The 17,448-nt window shown below is 52.2% G+C and overlaps 1 protein-coding gene across 11 annotated transcripts in view; it reads right to left on the bottom strand.

Moving 5' to 3' along the window:
- Positions 1-580: 580 nt before the first annotated feature.
- KIF17 (kinesin family member 17) overlaps positions 581-17,448 on the bottom strand; it is a 36,979-nt gene continuing 20,111 nt past the window's right edge. The window contains exons 7-15 of one of the 11 annotated variants that reach the window (XM_084785626.1): positions 13,835-13,988; positions 10,736-11,283; positions 9,704-9,787; positions 8,226-8,443; positions 7,551-7,782; positions 6,921-7,179; positions 5,240-5,310; positions 3,575-3,695; positions 581-1,327 (exon numbers count right to left, since the gene is read on the bottom strand). In XM_084785626.1, coding sequence (XP_084641752.1) covers positions 1,149-1,327; positions 3,575-3,695; positions 5,240-5,310; positions 6,921-7,179; positions 7,551-7,782; positions 8,226-8,443; positions 9,704-9,787; positions 10,736-11,283; positions 13,835-13,988 — 1,866 coding nt within the window. In that variant the 3' untranslated portion in view covers positions 581-1,148. Of the gene's footprint in view, positions 1,328-3,574; positions 3,696-3,718; positions 4,047-5,239; positions 5,311-6,920; positions 7,180-7,550; positions 7,783-8,225; positions 8,444-9,703; positions 9,788-10,735; positions 11,284-13,834; positions 13,989-17,448 lie in introns of those variants that run through there. The other 10 variants (XM_084785629.1, XM_084785630.1, XM_084785631.1 and 7 more) reach the window with 10 other exon arrangements.

The following is a 17,448-nucleotide window of genomic DNA, read 5'->3' as shown; positions in this document are numbered from 1 at the left end:
CTGCACCAGCCTGAGTTTAATCCCTAGGACTCACAGTGGAAGGAGAGAAGCCATTCCTGCAAGCCGTCCCCTCACCTCCACACCATGACGTACGCTCCCCCAATCCGGCACACACAATACAGGGGAGCGTGCTCACTGGTGGGGTTACTTGCTACCAAGCCTGCTGACCTGGATTCAATGCCTGGGGCCCACATGGTGGAAGGAAGGAAGGAACTGACTTCCATGGGTTATTCTCCGCTCTCCACATAAACACCGCAGCACATGTGTCCCCACCAACTCAAATAATTAAACAAATATTAAAAAAAAAAAAAAAGACCCAAACTAGGGAGATACCTCAGTCAGTCGGTAACGTACCTGAAGAGTAATACCTGAGGTTGTCTTCTGATACACACACACAAACACACACACATACACGCACGCACACATGTGCGCACGCCAGGCTGTTTCTGCCTCAGCAAGACAAGGTTTTGTTTCTATAGTCACTTGTGCTGGCGACAGAAACCCTGGAGCTGCTGCCAGTCTCTCTCCAGGGCAGCAGGGTAGGCCCCAGGAAGCATCGGAGGGTTGGGGAGGGGAGCTTATTCTAAAAGGCAGTTTATTTGGGCAGCTTACTGTAAAGCACCTTCTCTGGGCTGCGGTCCAACCAAGGATAGGCCAGGCAATAGCAGCTGGCTCCAGGTCGCCATCTGTGTCCATTGTGTGGCACAGGTTTCCCCGGAAGGGGCCCATCACACAGAGGCCCAAATCTTAGTCACCAAGATGTTGAGCTTTGTCCATGTGGCAGCTTCTGGGCTCAATGTTGAGGATGCGTGTGAAACTCCAGGGGCATCTGAGCCCATGGAGGCAGACCCACACTGGCTAGTGTAGGCTCTGTGGCAGGAAAATCAGTGGGACACTGGTTGCTGTGCACAGCTGGAGCAGGCCTCTTTCTCTCTCTGAGAAGGGTAGTCCAACTTCCACAGAGCTCAGGCCCTGAGGCAGAGTGAGTTCTCTAGGGAACAGGGAAGAGAGTGTGTCTTCCCAGGGATGAAATCCCCTTGGGTTTGGGGACTCTGTGGAGTAGGGGAGAGGAGGCCTGGTTGGGGTTTCATGGGGGAGGACTTAGAAGTTTCTGGAAGCCTGAAGGCAGGTAGCAGCAGGCAGCTGGGTCACAGAGGCTCCCCACCGAAGCTGCTTTTGCTTTTCTTCCGCTTGGCTTTGGAGAAGGGGATGTCGAGGGACTCCAGGCGGAAGGGCCGGGGCTGGGGCATTTCAGGGGTCTGGGTGGACGGCAGGGCAGAGTTGTTGTTCAGAGGCGAATTGAGACCCGGCGGTGAGTTGTGATGTGCTGTGGAGAGGAAGCAGAGGACACGGTGAGCCAGGACAGCACCGCACGGGCACGCCAGTGAGCCAGGATGGCACCACCCGGGCGCGCCAGTGAGCCAGGACGGCACCACCCGGGCGCGCCAGTGAGCCAGGACGGCACCACCCGGGCGCGCCAGTGAGCCAGGACGGCACCACCCGGGCGCGCCTGTGAGCCAGGACGGCACCACATGGGCAAGGAGAAGGGTCTGGCAGTACCTGCCAACCTGAGGCTCTGGCTCTGCAGCCGGGACCCTCTGAGGCTGCTCTGCTGTAGTACCTATGTGCCACCTGTGTGCCAGGGCGTTTTTTCCCTATTCTATACTTCACGTTCCTGTTACCTGGAATCTTTTGAAATACTCCATTTCTTTGTAGGCCATAGTATAACTTAGTAACTAGTGATTAATTTCTAGTCATGTCTCATTTAATAACTGGAAGAGAAACAGAACTACTTCAGCCACGGACGATCCCTGGCTGCAGTCCTGGACCAGGGTCTCATAGCAACCATTGCTACCCTTGAGGAGTCCCCACCTTGGGAGTGAAATGCAGTTAGAAATAGAGAACTCCTTCTGTGTCTGAAGGATCCAGGGTAAGAAACAAGACTGTTAAAGCATCTAACAGGCTCCAGCCTGGTACCTAAAGCTGGTAAGCCCGGGCACAAAGCCCAGCCCAGCACTTCCTACAAGTCTCTGCTCCTAAGCCTTGGTTTCCTTATCTGTCACTCAAGCACAGTGCCAAGCCTTCAGTGAAATCCCGTTCTTCCCTCTCCTAACCCCAGCTTCACTCACTCTGTCGCTGATTTCGGCTTAGATTTTTTTTTTTCAAGACAAGGTTTCTTTGTGTAGCCCTGGCTGTCCTGGACTTGCTTTGTAGACCAGGCTGGCCTCGAACTCACAGAGATCCACCTGCCTCTGCCTCCCGAGTACTGGGATTAAAGGCGTGCGCCACCACGCCCGGCTCAGTTTAGAAATTTTAAAAAGTTAGTATAAGGGTTTTTAAATTTTTGGTTTTTTGTTTGTTGGTTGGTTGGTTTTTTTCAAGACAGGGTTTCTCTGTGTAACGTTGGCTGTCCCAGACACACTCTGTAGACAAGGGTGGCCTCAAACTCACAGCGATCCGTAATATCAGTTTTTTAAAAATTTTTTTAAAAATGGTATGAGTGTTTTGCCTGCATGTATGCCTGTGCACTATGTGTGTGGAAGTGCCCACAGAAGTCAGAAGACGACACTGGATCCCCTGGAACAGAATGGATTGTGGTGAACCACCATGTTGGTGCTAGGAACCCAAGTCTTGCCCCACGCCCCCACCCCCCACCCTTACCTACTGCCGCCACCCCCACCACCTCCATGAGGGTCAGTCTTGTCAATTCGACTGTATTGAGAGGCTGTGTGTCTGGGCAGGTTCCAGAGTAGAGTGGTCTATGGGGTAGCAAATGAGGAAGAAAGGCATGCCTTGAAGAAGCAGGCTAGAAGCTCAGATGGATCAAAAAGCAGAGAGAGGAAGCCCCTGTCAAAAGCTTGCTGCCTCCCCTGGCCACCATGATGTGAGCAAGTGAGCAACAGGTCTCCACTGCCACTGTGTCCCGCTCAGTCTCAGTCCAAAGCAGTCAATCCGCCAAACTGATCTTTCAATCTTCCCTTCTTGGGACAGCGTCTCACTAACTGGTCTCATACTTTCTTGAACTTCTGACCCTTGCCTCCAATTCCCCAAATGCTAGAATTACAAGCAAGTTTCATGAGCTGTTTTTTGTTTGGTTGTTTGGTTGGTTTGGTTTGGTTTTTTGTTTGTTTGTTAGTTTGCTTTTCGAGACAGGGTTTCTCTGTGTAGCCTTGGCTATCCTGGACTCACTTTGTAGACCAGGCTGGCCTCGAACTCAGTGATCCGCCTGCCTCTGCCTCCCGAGTGCTGGGATTACATGCGTGTGCCACCATGCCCAGCTCTTATGAGCTGTTTTATACAGTGCTGGTGACTGAACGCAGGGTTCTGTGCACGCCAGGCAAGCACTCTACCAACTGAGCCACGTCCCCGGCACTCCTCCTCCAAGTTGCTTGTCTCAGGTAGTCCCCGTAGCCATAGGCACTGGCTATCATTATTACCTACCATGTGGCCCTATTTCCCCAGCCCACCTCCTCTAATCCTTACTTTATAGCTGAGGAAACTGCGGCTTAGAGAAAGGTTCCTCATTTCTTAGTGGTTGTGGGGGAAGTTGACGCCCAGTGGGCGGGGCACTCACTGAGGCTCTTCATCGGGTCGGTGCTCAGGATCTGACTGGCCCGCTTGGACCGGAAGTAGTTACTAGCGATATTTTCACTGTCGCTTCGACTCAGCATCAGCTTATACCGGTCTTCCTCCTGCTGCGATTTCAGAACCTCATGAGTGACAGCCCCCTCGTTTGTGCAGCTGCTGTGGGCCCTACCCTGGACTCAGGAGGTTAGGGGATGGGCGACGCCATGCTGGGCATCTCCAGGGCTCCATCACTCACAGGACTCTTAGGGGAGGGACCCAAGCAGCTTCGACCCCTGCCCTTCCTTTAGATGGGCGGTACATGTTCCTTTCTCCAGCTTCACCAGGGGCAAGGGTGAACGACACTATGTGGTCCAATCCCTCCAGGTACACACCTCACCATAAGAAAAAACCAAACTTGTCAGCTACTTTTGTGGCCTACGCTTCCTCCCCTTCCCTCTCCTGGGAAGGTTCTCGTTCACCTGCGTGTCAGAAGAGGGCATCAGACCCCATTATAGATGGTCCTGAGCCACCATGTAGGTGCTGGGAATTGAACTCGGGACCTCTGGGAGAGCAGCCACAGCTCTGAACTGCTGAGCCATCTCACAAGGCCCTGGAGGGTTCATTTTCAAAACCGCTATGATGAGCCTGTTTTCCTTGGTCTGAATTTTTGGCACTGGGTAACTATTTCCTCCCATCCAGGTGGAGAGAGAAACTCACAGGGCCAGATGTAGGGCCCCAATCACAGACTTACATCTACCTGGACATAGGAACTGGTCCAAGAGTAGGCCTGTGACCAGGCAGAACCAGTCTCAGCCTTCCCACGAGCTTTGATGTACAGATGGCTTAAGGCAGTGGTTCTCCACCCTATGCCATGACCCTTTCATAGAGATCTTCATGTTGTGGTGACCGCCCCCAGCCATAAAGTTATTTTCGTTGCTACTTCATAACTGTAATTTTGCTACTGTTATGAATAACTGTAAATATCTGCTATGCAGGGTATTGGACAGGAACTCCTATGCAAGGGTCGTCTGACCCCAAAAGGGTCATGACCCCACAGGTTAAGGATGGTAGCTTTCTTCCTTTTGGATTAACTGCCCCACCCCTCCATGGGAAGAAAGCCTGAAGTTAGCTAGCACAGAGGAAAAGACACAGGGCAAAGCCAGACCCAGAACTCTCACGGAACCCTGAGACCCAGCCATGCATCAACTGATCCACCTGCATGGACCAGTGAGGTCTCTATTTTGTGTTGACTGTTGGCATCTGCCACTTGGACTTAAAAGTGTTCTGACATAACCTCCCTTGTAATTCCGGGCTAAAAATGTTTCAAAGCTTTTTCTTTCTTATGAAGTTAGGCCACTGCGGTGACTCCAGTCTTAGGCTAGCATGAGACACTGCAGGTGGTCACCACGAGCTGCCTGCGAGGGCGTTTGGTTGGGACAGACTCTCTCTTTATTCTGTGCTTTCGAATGAGGGTCTACCTAGGGTCCAGGTGTCTAATACAGTGGTGGAAAAGGGTCCAGGTTCAGCACATGGCTTTAGTCCCCAAGCAAGACAAAAGCAGCTTGTGCCCCACTGACCCCCAGCACATTATGGGCAAACCCCACCCTCTGCCCCACCCCTCACCCCCATCTCCACCCCAACAGCTCTCTCTCCCTTCCACTGTGGGCCTTACCATGTGTGGCTCGCCACTGTCTACTGCAGAGGTTTTGCGGGCTGGCTTGTTCTGTGGCCCAGTTGGAACTGCTATGAGAAAACAGAAACTGAGGGGCCGGGCAGTGGGTGGCAGCGGGAGCAGCCCTGGCTGGGGTGGGGTGCTCAGGCTTGGCTGGAGGCTAGAAACGGGACATTGGCCAGTCTAGCCAAGGGATGAAGACAGCAGAGGACAGCAAGAGGATTCAAATACAGGACGGCACGCGGCTGCTCCCAGCTGAGCATCATCAGGTGAGAAGGACCGGGGAGGCTGCTGCCCAGAGCTCATGGGAAATGGAGCTGGCTGGGGCTTTAATCAAATGATTGGCATCCGCGACTACCGGTCACTTCAGGATGAAGGTGTGAATGGAAGCTGACCAGGAAAAGGACTACAGGGAAGCAGAGGTACACACACACACACACACCACCTCTGAAATGAGCACAGCTATGTCTAGCTGGGAAAAAAAACCCACAGAAAATCTGACTCTATTCTGAGATTCATCAGAGCTGGATCGGTCCTTACAGTCATTGGATCTAACCCCTTCTTTGGTAAAGCTCAGAGAGGGACAGTGGTCTTCATAAATCACACAGGCGGTCAATGGCCAAAGCAGAGACTGAACCTTGAACAGCTGGTTCTATCTACGGTCCTATTATGACTCACTGCTCTGGCTGTGAACTTGACCCTAGAAAATGCAGTTTAATTTTTCTTTGCTTTAGTTTTTTGGGGCTTTATTTACTAGTTTATTTTTATTTTGTATGTGTAATTGTTTTGTCTGTGTGCATGTATGTGCAGTATGTGCATGCCTGGTGCCCACAAAGGCCACAAGAAGGTGCATTAGAGCAGCACTTACTGGCATTGGGGGTGCTGGCAATCAAACTCTGCTCCTCTACATGAGCAGCATGTGCTAACCACTGAGCAATCCCACCTGCCCCTGTTTTGCTTTGTTCTTGAAGTAGGGTCTCATGTAAAACCACGTCTCTATGTAGCCAATAATGACCTTGACTTTCTGGTCCCCCTGCCTCCACCTCCCAAATACTGGGATGATCGCATGCGTGACTATGCCCTGTTTTGAGATCCAGTTTTTTGTTTTATTTTGTTTTGTGTTTTGTTTTTTAAGACAGGGTTTCTCTGTGTAGCCTTGACTGTCCTGGACTCACTTTGTAGACTAGGCTGGCCTTGAACTCACAGCGCCTGCCTCTGCCTCCCAAGTGCTGGGATTAAAGGCATGCCCCACCACGCCCAGATCTTGAGATCCAGTTTTAATCACAATCCTTTGTGGGACTGGCAAAGGATGGAATGGCAACAGCGACAGAGCCAGGTACTCTGTGCCCTGGCAGCTCTAAGGCATTGACATGCCTCAGCATACCACAGGCCTCACAGCAACTTTAAGGGAGGGGCTGTCCCCATGTCACAGATGACAGTCCCACAGAGGTCACACCCTCACACACACACACACAGACCTGTCTACCTCCATAGCACAACATTTTCTCAGAGCCCCGATGCATTGGAGCCTCAGGGATACCGAGCTGTAACACAGTCACAGCTTGCAGGAAGAGGCCAGGCTTTGTCCCTCTGCAAAGTGGCAAGCTGTCAAAGAAGCAGGGGCGGGGCGGTGGGGCGGGGGCGGGGGCGGGGGCGGGGGCGGGGCAGCCAAGCGCCTGACCTACTGGGAGGCTGGTTTTCAGAATGATGGGATCCGGGATCTTCCAGAAGCCGTTCTCCTCATCCCAGCTGGACTCCCGCCTTATCTTCTCCAGGTTGCTATAGTTACAGTCCCGGCGGATGAGCGGCTGCACCTGCTCCAGAAGCTGCTGGAAGAGCATGGAGTCCCGCTCCTGCCTGCGGATGGTCGCCAGGTAATCGATCTTCTCCAGCTGGAACTCCGACTGCAGATCTTTGATCTCCACCTCCGCTGCCCTGAGCTGAGCCGAGGATGCGTGTGACGGGTGCAGCTCAGCACCTGTCCCCAAACGGTCCCCGCCTCCGCAGCCACTCACAGCTGCTCACCAGCTCTCCCTCTCCCATGGCCCCATCGACACGGTGTCCAGCCCTCTGAGCCTTGACCCACTATGTACAACCCTCCCTTCCAGCATGTAATGAGTGCCTCCTGTATGCACAGGCCCACTGCGCCCCAGCCTCAGCCACCATGCCCTATTCTGGAGAATCAGAAGAGACACACTTAAATGCTTGCACACAGGCACTTAAATGCTCACGTGAAGAACACAGGATTGCCAGCTGTTTGTGAGGTTGATGCCCACCTGGGCCATGGCGGTGAGTGGGGGCAGGGCCTCACCTTCTTCTGCATCTTCTCGAGCAGCTTGCTCTTGGCCCTCACTTCCTCCTGGATAGAGTCGTAGACGTTGAGCAGCACCCAGTCCCCGCCGTCCTCGTCCGAGTTCTGCAGCGCGGCCACCAGCTGCTTTTTGCGCTCGTCTGCGTATCGCTTCCGCCGCCTGTGCTTCTCCTTTAGGTCCTTGTTCTTAGCCTGCTCGCCCCCCACCACCTGCTGCTCCAGCAACTGCAGGCTGTGGCCAGGAGGAGAAGGCCAGTGGGACAGAGCCCACTGGTCTGCAGGCACCTGCTGCCACCCGCTCCCACGACCCCCTTTACAGAGTGGTGCAAAGGGCTAAAGCTGCTCACTCAGAACTCTAAGAAGTGTCCTAAGGGCTTCCTCAGCAAAGAGGTGGTGCTCAACAGTTTTTAATCCTCCTTTAAGGAACAGCTGTATCCCAGCAGGTGACTTAGCAGAAACTGGTGTCCACAGCAGCTCCAGGTCTGAGAGCTCTGCTCTGCTGTGGCACCTCGCCTTCCCCACTGCAGGGGGGAGGAGCCTGCTGAGCGCTCAGTAGAGGGTGAGAAGTGGGTCTCCCCTCACCCCAGCCTGGGCCACAACTCCTCAACCTCCAGCCTTGGCCAGGGTTCTTCCCATCATCCCCTAGGTTCCTGACCCCTGACCCCTGGGTCTCACCGAGCTAGCACCCGCTGTTGATCCACGGGCTGCAGCTCCTCGGTCAACACAGCCGCCTCCACGCCTCCACTCTCCCTTCTCACGCTGGCCATGGCCATCAAAGGCTGAGGCTGGGCCACCTCGGCCACCTGGGCCACGTGGGCCTCAGGCTCCATCCACACACCAGGCTCTGCCTCAGACACCACCTCCTCGGCCACTTTCAGGCCTAGATCAGGCTCCTGGACACAGAGGAAACAAGTCAGAAGGAGTCATGAATGAAACTGCCTAGCTCCCCTCTGGCTCAGACATGCAGGCTAAGCATCCCTAAAGTCTAAAACCCAGCGTGCAAAGAAATCTGAAAAGCTCTGAGCTACAGGGTGCTCCGGAAGCTCCCTGTGTCAGGGGCTGGTTTGCTCAGTGGTTACAAGCATAAGGACTACAGTTTAGCCTTCTAGAACACATGTAAATTCCCTATAGTCCCAGCCTCAGAAGGCCGAGACAGGGGACTTCCCCTCCCCCCGAGTGAGCTGGTGACTGGGACCAGCCTTGTGGGTGATCTCTAAGGTTGGTAGGGAGACCCCATTCTCAGTAAAGTGAAGATGCTTTCCAACATCAAGTTCAAGCCTCCACATGCATGTGCGTACATGTGCACCTGCAGACATGGGCCCACATACATGTAAAACATGCACACACATGAATAGGACGTAGGGGGAGGAGTTCAGATGTCAGATCATTATGGGTTTAACATAACAGGGACACAACTTATAGCAAGCTATAAAAAATTTTTTTTGCACTCAAACTAACTCTTACTACAATTATCTTCACCAAATGGCCTTCCCAGCCTCCTCTCTTGAGTCACCAAGGAGGCAGGATAAGCTTCTCAAAAATATAAACTGACCATAGCATCCTTTTCCTGTCCAGGACAGCCAAGGCTACCCAGAGAAACCCTGTCTTGAAAAAACCATAGGGCACCTGCCTGGGGATGTGGAGGTTTTGAGGTCTCCTCTCCCTCCCCTGGTCTGCTACTATGTCCCAAGCAGAAGATAAAGAGTATCCGAATTGGATGCCACAGGCCTACAGGAGGTCCCTGTCAGTGCCTTAGAACCACCAGGCCTTCCTGCAGCCTTAGTCCTCAGTGCACACCCTGCCTTTGCTCCTTTAAGACAAGGGCCTCCTAGCGGGGTATGGTGGTGCATGCCTTTAATCCCAGCACTCAGGAAGCAGAGGCAGGCAGGCGCTGTGAGTTCAAGGCCAGCCTGGTCTACGGGAGTCCAGGACAGCCAAGGCTACACAGAGAAACCCTGTCTTGAAAAGCAAAGGGGGCAGGAGGATAAGGGCCCCAGTGTTTCTGTCTACAGAAGGCCTCCTATTCACATCACCCTTGTGCTGAGTGCTAGTCCTCTGCTTAAACATTGTTCAGCCATGGGGCACCTGCCTGGGGGTGTGGAAGCAAGGCAACTAACCTAGTCCCAAGAAGGGAGGGCCAGGCAGGTACTCACAGTCCCGAGGAGGAGGCTGTCAGCCACCTCAGCTTCTGACTTGGTGTCGTCACTGGGCTCCAGCAGGTCTGCCGAGGATGGCTGCTGTTGGAGAGAAATGGGTGGGAATAAAAGGGATGCTTTGGGCCAGAAATCCTCTACTTTATCACTGCCATGACACCCACTTCACATTGCCTCCTTGGGGGCTCTGGACCCACCCGTGGCCTCCACGGCCCACTGGATGAAGAGGAAAGTGGGGGAGACAGGGCACAGGTGAGCACCTATGGTGTCCCGAGATGTGCTCTGTGTGTTAATTCAGGCAAAGCACAAGCTGGCGCGTCTGCTGTTTGGAGGAGGAAACTGTGGTCTAGAGAGGCGAGTGGCTGGTGTCGCACCATCAGCTGGGATGGAAGTGGGGGCTGGGATTTCAAAGGCCCGTGTTGTTACGTGTGTGTGTGTGTACACATGTACTGACATGAGGAAAACAGAAAAATGGGGAGAAAAGAAGAACATTTAAAAAAAAAAAAAAACAGGAAGGGACCTGAGATTGGTCAGGAAGGGACAGAGGAGAAACCCTAAGCCCTGTGGGGTTTTTCCTCATTGGTTTTGGTTTTTATTTTTTCAAGATAGGTTTCTCTGTGTAGCCTTGGCTGTGCTGGACTCACTTTGTAGACCAGGCTGGCCTCGAACTCACAGTGATCCCCCTGCCTCTGCCTCCCAAGTGCTGGGATTAAAGGTGTGTGCCCCTGGCAGCCCCAGGCTCTCCAGTCCTCTTAGGCTGAGAGCTCAGGATGGCTACAACAAGTCACCCCCCTTCCTGCCAAAGGCGCATAACCTGCCTTACATAACCTGGGATCTCCAACCCAGCTTTCCTAGTTTGTGTCTGACAGTATCTCCTTCCCAGGCCACAGGACAGCAGGGTCTCCAAACAGGTCACCGAGTCAGAGAGGACACAGGTGGACACTGCTGAGCAGCCGAGGCCAGCAGCCCTGCCGTGTACAGTGACCCCTGTGCTCCCAGCCCATCCTGCCTGCTCCATAGGGCAGTAGCTACCTGCTCAGCTGTCTGGAAGACGTCTGTCTGGGGTGAGTCTGTCATGGCCACAGTAGAGGAGAGTCTGGCTAGCTTAGCCTCCACTTCAGCAAAGGGGTCCTGCAGGCCCGTCAATATCTGCAGCGGCAGCTCGTCCTCCTGCACATAGTTTTCTGCCTCCAGCGGAGATGCAGCAGCCTCGGGGCTGAGGTACCCATCTGAGAAGTACCTGTTCTCAGCTAGCACACCAGGCATGGAGAACTCCACATTGGACAGCTCCTCGGGTCCGGGGAAGGCCTCCGACGTGGAGGAGTCTTCGAGGGTGGATGACTCATTGGACCCGAAAGAAATCTCTGACCTGGAGGGCTCCACGTGGGGCAGTTCCTCAAATGTGAGGGGGGCTTGGCCCTTGGAGACCTCGTCGCTGGGCAGCGCGTCGGGCATGGAGAGGATGGTAGGCTTCACTGCAGTCTCGTACTGCAGAGCTGATGAGCACTCGGATCCGTTGGCTAACTCTGCCCTGGACATGACCTCTGTCCTATAGAGCACCTCTGCCTTGAGAACTGCCTCTGCAACGAACAAGAACATCTGGCAGGCTCCCAAGGGGAAGACGGCCCTGTACCCACTGGGTCTCAGAAACCAACTTGAGGCAGAACCTTGAAGATCACACGTCAGCCATCCCTGCGTCCCTGCCCTACTTGCCTTCACCCCCTCTCCCAGGAAGCCATCCCTAAGCAGCATGGAGGCTTCACCATTCTCTGGCTCCCCACCCACTGATGGCTGGGCTCTCACCACACTGCCTGGAATGGTCCTTCCATGTGTCTCTCTGCCCACCCCAGGCTGAGGTCCCCTCATGTCTAAGCACTCAGGTAAGACCCCTAGATTCTCCTCTAGTCCACCAACTATGCCTGATGCCCTGGAAGAAATGAATACTGGGTGCATGATAGAGTTCTAGAAATAAAATAGTGACCTTGTGGAAGCCTAATGTTCAAACTGGAGGGACTGTGAGAAGAGCAGAAGATGCTAGAAGCTGTGCTTCCTTCCTCTTTGGGGTGTCTACTGGGAGGAGGGTCTCCCCTCCCCATTTGGACAGGGCTTTGCTCCCACTTCAGGCCTCGAGGCTCTCCCCTACATCCCACCCACCATCCATTTCCTTTTCCTTTTCCTTTCTTTCTTTCTTTCTTTCTTTTTTTTTTTTTTTTTTTTTTTTTTTTTTTTTTTTGAGACAGGTTTTTCCTGTGTAGCCCCGGCTGTCCTGGAACTCACTCTGTAGACCAGGTTGACCTTGAACTCAGAGATCTGCCTGCCTCTGCCTCCTAAATGCTGGGATTAAAGGATTAAATGCTGTCACTTATGTCCTGGACGGCCCTAAAGAGGTCCAGACTCCCTGTGCTGAAGCACAGCACGTACAGAATCTCTTCCCGGCCTCAATTTCCTCACCTGCTATGTGATGATCCAGGGAATCTAACCTTACCAAAAGGGGTAGAAGGTTTTAAGTAAAGACCCCCCCCTACAATAGCACCAGGCACACAGCAGTACCCCCAACATCAGACTACACACCTAGCTTGTCACCAATAGCAGCCTGGCTCTGCCAGGCCCAGGGTGAAGAGCAGGAAGCTGGCTCCCTCCCAGCAGCGTGGAGGGTTGAACTATACATCCTAGAAACTTCACACAAGTACACAATTCCTGCTAATGTCCTTGTAGGATGTGGTGGCCTTGGTAGCAGACAGGCGTAGCTTGTCTTAACTACTTTGTGGGCTCTTCTTTCTTCCACCCTCCTCCATCTCTTTTCTCCCACCCTTTCAACCCCCCTGACACTAGATATGAGAGAAAAAAGGATAGAGAGGGGCCGGAGAGATGGCTCAGAGGTTAAGAGCACTGACTGCTCTTCCAGAGGTCCTGAGTTCAATTCTCAGAAACCACATGGTGGCTCACAGCCATCTGTAATGAGATCTAATGCCCTCTTCTGTCATGTAGGCAGAGCACTGTATACATGATAAATGAATAAATAAATAGATAAATAAATCTTTAAAATTAAAAAAGATAGAGAGGAAAGGAAAGAGATCCCTGAATAAAGTCAGGGGCCAGAAAGGGGGCGACATTATCATTAGACTACTTCCTGGTGATTAGGGGCATCAAGCTCCTTGGAGCAAATTTGATCTTCCCATCAGGATATTTAATTTGCTTCCTTGCCTTCTTTTTGGTTTTTCAGTACATGGTTTCTCTGTGTAGCCTGGCTGTCCTGGACACTCTCTGTAGGCCTCTGCTTCCCAAATGTTGGGATTAAAGGTGTGTGCCACTGCCACTTGATTATTATTTCTTCTTCTTCTTCTTCTTCTTCTTCTTCTTCTTCTTCTTCTTCTTCTTCCTCCTCCTCCTCCTCCTCCTCCTCCTCCTCCTCCTCCTCCTTCTTCTTTCTTCTTGTGCATGACTACTTAATAAACCTTGACCAACCAACAACCCACCAACAACTCACCCTGCCTCTCAAGGCCCTAGCATTTATATTCCCTCTGAAAAGTCCCCAGAATTCTAAGCATCACACAATCGCAGAAACTATCAACAGCTGGCAAATTCACGCCCCCACCAGAGCATGAGGCAAATCACAGTCAGCTGCTGCAAAGCCAGCCCCATATCCCACACCTGGGATTAAAATGAAAGCATAGTCTTATAATCTTTCTGTGTTAAAAAAAAAAAACCACAAAAATTCCAGTATTGTCATTACAGAGGCTCGACAGTAAGTGACTAGCGAATGCAGAATCTTGGGACAGGAACTGGCCTCTTTACATGGGGTCCTTTATTCCTCTGAGAAGCCCAGAGGTAGCCCAGCTTGCGGACAGAGCACCAGAGATAGTGTTGCGTGACAATATCAGCTTTGGGCCCAGGCTACCTAGATTGCAATCCTGACTCGGCTTCCCCGGCTGTGTGGCCAAAGGCAAGCTACCCATCCTCTCTGGGCCTCTTTCCTCTCTCTAGGAGGAGGGAAACCGTGGGACCTGCCTGGCTGAATTGTTGTATGGGATTAGAGAGACCTGAGCCTACCAGGCAGAGAGCCCTTCCCACGCCTGTGCTAGAAGGGAAAGCAGGAGGCGGACTCCCATGCTGCCCCAGGGCAGAGCGTACCTGTTTCCTTCTCCTTGCGCAGATTCTCCTCCAGCGTGGACAGCTTCACGTCATATGAGTTGCGCATGGCAGTGATGTCCTCCTGCAGCTTGACCCGGGACTCTTGCTCTGCCTCGTAGTCTGCCTTCAGGCGGGCCAGGCGCTCCTCATACTCCTGGGGTGGTGAGAGACACAGAGGTGGTTAGCTACCCCAACTCAGAACCGGCCTTCAGAACTGACCTCGAGTTCTGGATACTCAGAGAGCACAGGAGAGAATGAGGTGGAAGTCCCTTTGTCACATGGAGCTGACATTTCCCTGGCGACAGCCCCTCTGTACTGTTCTGCATGCACTTTTGAGGGACTAATGCTTTCCATGAGTGTTTTCACTCTGATTCTTCCACACTACCCTACGTCATGAATGCCTTTCCTCTTCCCTCTCTTCTTCTCTTTTGGTTTTTTGAGACTGGGTTTCTCTGTGTATCCCTGGCTGTCCTGGAACTAGCTCTGTAGACCAGGCTGGCCTTGAACTCAGCGGTTCATGTGCCTCTGCCCCAAGTGCTGGGATTAAAAGAGTGCCACCACCACCACTGGCTCCTGTCTCAATAGCATCCCACGTGTGCCCTGCCCCTTCTTGTTCTAACCTCAGGTATTTCCCCCACATTGCTGCTGCCCTATGATACCATATCCTCTGCTTAGGGGGCGTGGTTTCCAGGTTCAAGTAGTTTAAGCTCCTTGACTAAACCCGAGTCCCCATGTGATGGAACGCTGCTGGCCCTTGGACACCCTCTCTCTCTTCTTGTTCTTGTTTTGCCTGTGGATAGATCTGTGCACTATATACATGGGCCAGAATGAATGTTAGGTCCCCTGGGATGGAGTTATAGAGATTGTGAGCCACTTTGGGGATGCTGGGAATTGAACCCTGCACCTCTGGAACAATAACTAATGCCTTCAGCCACTGAGCCATCAAATTTATTTTAAAATTAAAAACAAGGTTTTGTTGTTGTTATTGTTGTTGGTGGTGGTGGTTTTTTTTTTTCCTGTGCTGACTATGGAACCCAGGTCTTCATGCATGGTGGGTGTAATGGTTGTCACCTTGACTGTTGTTATGGCTAGCTTTGTCACCTTGACTGTTGTTATAGCTAGCTTTGTCACCTTGACTGCTGTTACAGCTAGCTTTGTCACCTTGACGGTTGTTACAGCTAGCTTTGTCACCTTGACTGCTGTTACAGCTAGCTTTGTCACCTTGACTGTTGTTATGGCTAGCTTTGTCACCTTGACTGTTGTTATGGCTAGCTTTGTCACCTTGACTGTTGTTAACGGCTAGCTTTGTCACCTTGACACAACCTGGGAAGACTCCCCTGGGAAGAAGGGTCTCGGTGAGGGACTGTCTACATTGGGTTGGTTTGTGGCCATGTCTGAGGATCATCCCAGACAACCCACTGTGGGCGACACTATTCCCTAGGCAGGAAGACCCAGAGAGATCAAGCTGGGCAAAGCAATCAAGTACGCATGAGTTCATGACTTGCTGCTCTTGACTGTGGACATGAGATGGCTGGCTGTTTGAAGTTCCTGCCTTGACTTCCACACAAAACGACGGACAGCGACCCGGAACTGTAAGCTGAAATTCACCATCTCTTCCCTAAGTTGCTTTCTGTGAGGGCATTTCCTCACAACAACAGAAATGGAATTAGAATAGCTGCCAACATGAACCGAGAGGCACCCAGGCTAGTGAGGGGGCACACCTCTGCGTGTGCCTGTGAGAGCAGACTGAGAGGCACCCAGGCTAGTGAGGGGGACAAACCTCTGCGTGTGCCTGTGAGAGCAGACTAAGAGGCACCCAGGCTAGTGAGGGGGCACACCTCTGCGTGTGCCTGTGAGAGCAGACTGAGAGGCACCAGGCTAGTGAGGGGGCACACCTCTGCGTGTGCCTGTGAGAGCAGACTGAGAGTCACCCAGGCTAGTGAGGGGGCACACCTCTGCGTGTGCCTGTGAGAGCAGACTGAGAGGCACCCAGGCTAGTGAGGGGGCACACCTCTGCGTGTGCCTGTGAGAGCAGACTGAGAGGCACCCAGGCTAGTGAGGGGGCACACCTCTGTGAGAATGCTCCCGGAGAGGACTGAGGAAGGACTCCCTGCCTGAAGATGGGCCACACCATCCCATCAGCTACAGGCCGGGAGCAGAGGGGGAAGAAATGACGCTGCTAGCATAGTCTCTTCCTTCTCTTTGATTCCTGGCACCACAAGGCAAGCACCTCTTCTCATCAGACCCTTCCACTGAGACTTTCTCCCTGGTCACAGTCCAGAAGGCACAGAGCCACTGGACCCTAGACCAAAACCTCTGAAACCATGAGCCAAACAAAATTTTCGTTTTTTTGTTTTGTTTTGTTGGTTTTTCGAGACAGGGTTTCTCTGTGTAGCCTTGGCTGCCCTGGACTTGCTTTGTAGACCAGGTTGGTGTCAAACTCACAGCGATCCACCTGCCTCTGCCTCCTGAGTGCTGGGATTAAAAGCATGTCCCACCACGCCGGACCAGATTTTTTTTTAATGTTAACAATGTTCTACCTGCATGTATGCTTGCATGCCAGAAGAGGGCACCAGATCTCATTACAGATGGTTGTGAGCCACCATGTGGTTACTGGGAATTGAACTCAGGATCTTTGGAAGAGCAGGCAGTGCTCTTAACCTCTGAGCCATCTCTCTAGCCTCAAATTTTTCATTTTTAAAGTTGTTTGCGTCAGCTATTCTGTCACAGTGACAAAGAAGCTCTTAACAGACTAAGCTAGGGTGGTACTCAGAATGTGTACACTCGGCCTTTCCGCACCTGGTTTTGGCTTGTTTGTTGTTTTATTATTATGTATACAGTGCTCTGCTTGCATGTACTCCTGCAAGCCAGAAGAGGGCGCCATATCACCGCCATATCACATTACAGATGGTTATGAGCCACCATGTGGTTGCTGGGAATTGAACTCAGGACCTTTGGAAGAGCAGGTGGTGCTCTTAACCTCTGAGCCATCTCTCTAGCGCCCCTTGTTTGTTGTTTTGATGTACTACTGCTACTATTACTATTACTTCCACAATAATAATAATAATAAATAATAATAATAATAATAATAATAATAATAATAATAATAATAATATCATTATCATCATCTTTTTTTTTTGAGACAGAGTTTCTCTGTGTTAGCCTTGGCTGTCCTGGACTCTCTTTTATAAACCAGGCTGGCCTCAAATTCACGGTGATCTGCCTGCCTCTGCCTCCCGAGTGCTGGGATTAAAGGCATGTGCCACCATGCTCGGCCTATCATTATTATTATTAAGCACATTTGGGCTTCCGGTAACTTGCTTTGCCCAGAAATACCGACTCCTCTCCTGCCTTGGGAGATTCCTGGCAAGTTCGTTCCCAAGGCTTACAGAGGCCTCCTTACTAAGCGGCTACTCTGCCATTCATCTTGTCTGAGTCCATCAGTCTCTGTTTAGAGAGCTACTGTCAGGCTTCCTCACCATCCTGAGGACTAGTCTTCAGATGCACTTGAACTTCTCGACACATGCAGTACCACTAAGGTCACTCTCTGTCAGCAACAGCTCAGTCCCCGTATGCTCTGTCACCATCCCCACCCTCACCTGCTTCCTTGTTCC

The sequence above is a fragment of the Acomys minous genome (assembly GCF_964271855.1).
Source record: "Acomys minous genome assembly, chromosome: 6".
In the NCBI taxonomy this organism is placed as follows: domain Eukaryota; kingdom Metazoa; phylum Chordata; class Mammalia; order Rodentia; family Muridae; genus Acomys; species Acomys minous.
This window is presented reverse-complemented; position numbering and strand designations above follow the sequence as displayed.